Below are 6,000 nucleotides of genomic sequence, written 5' to 3' on the forward strand. Positions count from 1 at the left end.
CACCCACCGCAGAACAACAGCAGAGGTCCCCACAAAATTCAAACTGTACATATAGTCAGGAGTTCATTTCAACCAAAGATTGCATTTTGGTCATCTCTGACCCTCTACACCAGCATTTTGCTCACTGGAAATTAATATAAATTTTTTCATGTTCAGATATATTTCTTTGAATTGAATGGCAAAAGACCAAAGTTAAGGGCATCCTCTCAGTGACCCCCAAATAGTCTCCAGCCCCAGCCCACACATAGGACCTCTTACAGGGGGGGTCAAACGGTGTGTATGGTCCTTCATCATCATCCTCATCTTCTTCTTCCTCTTCATCATTCTCGTTGTTCTCATTGTCCTCATTCTCTGTCTCATTGCCAGCCTCCGCAGCAACATCGTCCCTTCGGGTGCCATTCACACTTCTATCAGGGGCACTGCTGGGCCCTGTTCCATTCTCTACGGTGTGCTTAATTGGGATTTTTATGGCCACCTCAGATTCTCCATTGGCATAAGCCCTGCTGTTGATCAGTCTTTGTCTCTGGAAAGAGAAAGGCACAGTTTCGTTACCATAGTCAGGGAATTGCAAGTCCTTACACCCAGAATCCCAACTATTGGGATTTTTCCTAGACAGTTAAGAAGGTGCTTTCAGTACACTCTGCAGTCTGGTCTAAGGGATTCCTTAAAGTAATAACCAACTCAGACAACCTCCTTCTGGGAGCAAAGGCGAATATGTAATGACCCAATGCAACCTTAAAATCCTTTAGAGGTAATTCCTAAATCTTGGAGGCACACTTCTTTTCTATCAATGTTCTTAATTCCCTGTGTACTGCAGTGCTAACTTTCTTTTCCATATTCTAGGAATCCCTTCAAGTATATGTGAGAAAGCCATACACAGAAAATGTTTGGACTAGTATATCAAAAGGCTGCCACTTTAGAGAAATACATCTGCAGGAAAAATTCAGGTCTGAGACTCAATTAATTTTAACTGAGGTAACCACGATTTCACAACTACTGTACAAGCTCACACAAGAGGGCTTTGTTCAAACTGAAGATGAAAAGAAGAGGATGAGCGAACTTTCTGGTAGGCCTGGAAATCCAGACCCTGTCTCTACACACGTGGATGGGAAAGCAAGGGCCAGGGTGCACAGTGGCCCAGTGAACCAAGACACTGGGCCATGGTGGAGGGAGATTGTCAGGCTCAATGCAGAGTTAGTGTTTCTGCTTTCACACCAGGACTTTCTTCCTTTCCCAGCCCTGTCCAGTGGAGGAAGGGCTGCATTTTCCCACGTACCTCATTGATTAACATGCGGCTGGCCATGGAGAGTCGGGTCTTGGGGGGAAAGTGGCTCGTGATCATGATTCGAAGGCCAGCCTCAGAGAAAGAAAGCTGGTGGGGGTAGGCTGACAGGAGCTCATCTACCATGATCACAGATGCTTTGCGGTGGAAATTGGCTAGGGAAATTAGGAATATAACATTGAGTTAGGAGCAGGAAAAGGGTACTCAGTGTTCCTTCCTTTCCTTTCTCTTCCTTTTCTTCCTCCTAGCAACATTTCAATCCTTCCTCCCATCCATCCATTGTCCCCTCCAACTTTCTATCTGTTCATCCTGTCATCTACTCTTTCTACTCGTCCTTCCTCCCTTCTCATTTTCTCCCTTCTTTCTTCCTTTCCTTTTCCTCCCTCCCTCCCACCTTCCCATCCATTCATGGAAGGTTATAGTGAGAAAACATTTAGAAAGAATTTGAAATTTGCTTTCCATGGCACTCACTATTAGTGCTTTTAGAATGACTTAAAATGGGGCCCTCCCTGGTGGCACAGTAGGTTAAAGCTCAGTACTGAAAGCTGGTCACAGGAGCTTCAGTGTGAGTTTGATCCCCGGCCCCAGAAGTGACCCACATGGCGCAGCAGACCTCTCATGTCTTGCCTGCTGCTCCCCTCAGCAGTGTATTTCATCAGTCTGCCTATTCTGCTCCCCACTCTGTCTCTGGTGAATCCTCTTACTGCCCCTGTACTTCTGGCCGGCACCCCAGTTCTGTATGCATACATAAATAAGTTTTTAAAAGAATGACTTAAAACAATGTAAACAAGAGTTGGTGACAACAGGAATGAATGGCAACAGGGCTTTCCTGGTGGAGCAGGGGTTAAAGTTTCTGTGCTATCAAGCAATTGCCAGTCACTGCAGCTCGAGTTTGATCCCTGGCCAGGGAGGTGACCCATATGGCACAGTAGACTTCTTCTGTCTCATCCACTGCTCCCTTCAGCCGTGTATTTCAGTGGATCTGCCTGTTCTGTTTTCTAGTCGGTCTCTGGTGAATCCTCTCACCCCCTGCACCTCTGGCCTGAACCCCAGTTCTTACATGCATAAGTAAAAAATCTTTTTCTGTTTTTAAAGAATGGGTGACAACATAAAAGAATTTCTCCCTGTCCTTGAAGGATCCTTTCCCCATCACTCTGCTTGGAGGGATCCTAGTAAGTTCCAGGAGTCTTTTACACCATTCAAGTGTCAATAATGTTCATAAGAAGCAGAACTGGCCCTAGTGTCATGTGAAGGACATGCTGGGCCAGTGGATACCTGCCACAGGTTGGCTGACAAGGGTGGGTAGGGTAATTGTCCACATTCCAGGGCCTGAGTTCCAGGGGAGGATCATGCAGTCCTGGGAAACAAGGTTGCATCTAGGCCCAAAAACCTCTCCAGAAATGCACAGTAGGAGCACACAGCTCATGACGACCTGGCCATAATCTCTCGGTACCCACTCCTGTTTTCCCAGGCTCCACATCATGAAATGCTCTTTAGAAACACTGACTCAGTTTAGGTAGTTCTCTTTGCTTCCCTAAGCATTTTCCTTTTATGGTTATAAACTAACCAGAAGAGAAGACACTAAATGAAATCCTTATGTGGAAGACACTGAATACATAGACTCAAATCCTTTTGTTGAGCATGCTTGTAAATACCCAGAAAAGTGTATCAAATAATTGGTCTTCAAAACTAATAATTACCCATTGATTTCAAACTCTTACACATATATGAAAGTAAACTACAGATTTTCTGATTGCTTTTGTGTTTTATCATGCAAAGCAAACCATATGGGACCAAGATGAAATAAACACACACATTTCAAGGGGCAAATAAAAAGGAAAAAGCAATTACATGAAAAAATAAAATACACCCTAGGCAAAAGTAAATGATAATTTTGTTTCTTTAAGAAAGAATATTATTTATTAGAGAACACTGTATTATAACCTCTACTAAATCAATGGCTTATTAAGAATCTATTGCGTATTAAGGATTACCTTGGGGGGAAAAAAGGGATAATTTTTTCTCGTTTTTTTTTTTTAAATATTTGTTTACTTATACATATAAGAACTGGGGTACAGGCCAGAGGTGTGGGGGTGACAGAATTTACTAGAGACAGAGTGGGGAGCACAATAGGCAGACTGACAGAAATACACTACTGAGAGGAGAAGCGGGTGGGTCAGAAGAGACCTGCAGTGTGATGTGGTCAGCTCCCTGTATGGAGAGCTGCACTGGCTGCACACTGCTTCATAGTGCTGCACTTTAACCAATTGTGCCACTAGGGAGGGCCCAAAAGGGACAACTTTCAATGTAACTTTCACCTTGGAAACAGAAGTCATGTACTCTGAGAGTGAATCTGGACACAGTAATAGATAAACCACTATCATCAATGGAGTATTGTGCTAAATGTCATAAACTTTATCTCCTTCACTCATTACCAAAATCATTGCCATTTTGCAGAAGAGAAAACCGAGGCTCATAGTGGTTAAGCAACGAGTTTCATAGTCACACAGACAAACAGGGACCGGACCAACCACTCCGAACCCACAATCCTCAGGCCTTTACCACCCTGTTTAACTTCCCTGTCTCCACCTCAGCAGATGTTTTGCCTGAGGAAGTCTATGCCCAAGGGATGGAGGGGTGCCTGGAAACCTCTCCCTCAGCTCCTCCTGTGGGCCTGCGAAGCCCTGGGGTGGGGCTGGCAGACTTCCCGGCACTTCCTTCACACAACCTCACTGGTTACCTTTCTTGAGAAGCACCACGGTGGCGTCGCAGTTGCTGCTGTCGTCGATCTCGGTGTTGTTGGCCAAGCCGTTGACCATGTTTCCAGCACCTTTTGCCCTCCTGTCGAAGCACTGATGTATGCAGGCGTTATATCTGCCCAAAGCCACAGGTACAAAGAATCCATCAGCACTGGCCGTGCCTCCGTCCCTAACTCCTGCCGTGAGCTCCTGCTGCCTCCTGTCTGCACTGACTGTGGGGACACCGGGCCTCCCATGATTGTTGCTACTATCCTGTCATCTCATGTCCTCCCAGGCTGACCACCTGTGCTGCCACAACACCTGCCCCTTCCCCATGGGGTCACATCCTGCTGTGGCTCAGCGCTGTCGTCACGGTCTGCATGTGACAGAAGCTCAGCCTAGGTCTCCTCCTGTCCTTGGCTTCCTGAGGCAGCAGACTGGGATCCTACGACCCTGTCTCATTGTTGTCTTATAATTCCAGGTCCAGCACGCTCTTGGCTTTATGAACAATTTCAGGACTGCAGTTCTCCAGAACGACTATGAAACAGGGTGTTGTACTGCCTACACCTGTGTTAGGAAGGAAGTTTACTGATGTTTCTAGGACATTTCTGGTGGGTAAATGACCCACTGCATTTATGTTACGTGTTAGAAGATACCCACAGAGGAATCCCAGGATACTCAAGGGCCCAGATAGCCAGGCAGAGTTTCTGGAGCAATGTAGCCCACTGCTGCTCTTTCTCCCTGGCTCCAGTGCAACAAGCCAAAGGTCTTGGTGGCATCCTGGCCATGGGTTAATTGAGCTGTTCCACCAGTGTGATCTCTGGCCCCCCACAAGAATGGCAGTCAGCTTGGCATGGAGTCTCTTAATTGCCAACTGGTAGGCCACTCAGACTAGAAAATCTCTGGCGTCGCCTACCCCACCCCTCAGTCACGGTGGGCCTGGGTGGGTGGGCCTACAGGGTCATGGAAATCATGAGGGACAGACAGAGGAGCCCTCTGTGGCCAGCACCTCTCTTTCCAAGTCCTTTCTGTACTCCCTGGGAGCAAGCAGGTGGGTCTTCCTTTACTACTGGGAGGACAGGCCAGAATCACAGTGATGGCTGTGAACAGAGTAGGAGACAAGCTGATCCTGGCCCATGAGGAGGTGTAGGAGGTGCAGATGAAATTAGAGCATCATTATTTTGCAGCCTTAATGAAATAATGGAGCTGTTACGGAGCATCAGCGACTGCTGACAGCACAGAGAGTCAGGCTGATGTACCCACTGCTGAAGAGCTCGCTGTCCCCTGGGACATAGTTTCACTGGGACTGAATCACTGACTCACATACAAAACACACAGCGACCAAAGGGACAGGCCGCACTGCACCATGGGATGGAAGCAACGGTGTCCAAACCACATGAAACTCTGCTGAACAAGAATAAATTGCAAGGGGTGGGTGGGGAACACCAACAGATGGGGAATTTGTATATTAAAAGAGAAACAAAAGCTGCCAATTGTAATGAGTGAAATTTATTTGGATTCTCAATGAAACAATATTTATGACATTAAAAAGTAAACTGTAAAAAAATGGCATTTGTGATCATGGGAAATGTGAACATTGACTGGATATTTAATTATTGAATAATTAATACTAATTTTAGATGCAATAATCATAATGTGGTTATATTACAAAAGGATTTCTTTAAGAGACATGTATTAAAATTTTTATAGATGAATGTTATATGAATGTTATATGTTACATGGAGGAAGGAAAATGGGAAAGGGTGTAGATGGAGTAGCTGTGGGTTGATGGGTGTTGGGGCTGGTGATGGGCATGTGAGGCTCATGGAAGGATTCTGTTACTTTTAAATATATATATATATTTTCCTGGAATCGACTATGGAGACACTAAATTCCAACTGGTAGGCCACTCAGACTATTTTCCTGCAGACAGGAAGCTCTCTGGAGTCACCTACCCCACCCAGGGGTATATATATATAT

At 45.7% G+C, this 6,000-nt stretch overlaps 1 protein-coding gene across 1 annotated transcript in view; it reads right to left on the minus strand.

The window, feature by feature from the left end:
* Positions 1-6,000, minus strand: part of SLC24A3 (solute carrier family 24 (sodium/potassium/calcium exchanger), member 3) — a 457,509-nt gene that overhangs the window by 34,399 nt on the left and 417,110 nt on the right. The window contains exons 10-12 of the mRNA XM_004687143.2: positions 4,023-4,156; positions 1,277-1,437; positions 259-523 (exon numbers count right to left, since the gene is read on the minus strand). Coding sequence (XP_004687200.2) covers positions 259-523; positions 1,277-1,437; positions 4,023-4,156 — 560 coding nt within the window. The remainder of the gene's footprint in view (positions 1-258; positions 524-1,276; positions 1,438-4,022; positions 4,157-6,000) is intronic.

The sequence above is a fragment of the Condylura cristata genome, unplaced genomic scaffold (assembly GCF_000260355.1).
Source record: "Condylura cristata isolate star-nosed mole 26May11 unplaced genomic scaffold, ConCri1.0 scaffold00022, whole genome shotgun sequence".
NCBI classification, from domain to species: domain Eukaryota; kingdom Metazoa; phylum Chordata; class Mammalia; order Eulipotyphla; family Talpidae; genus Condylura; species Condylura cristata.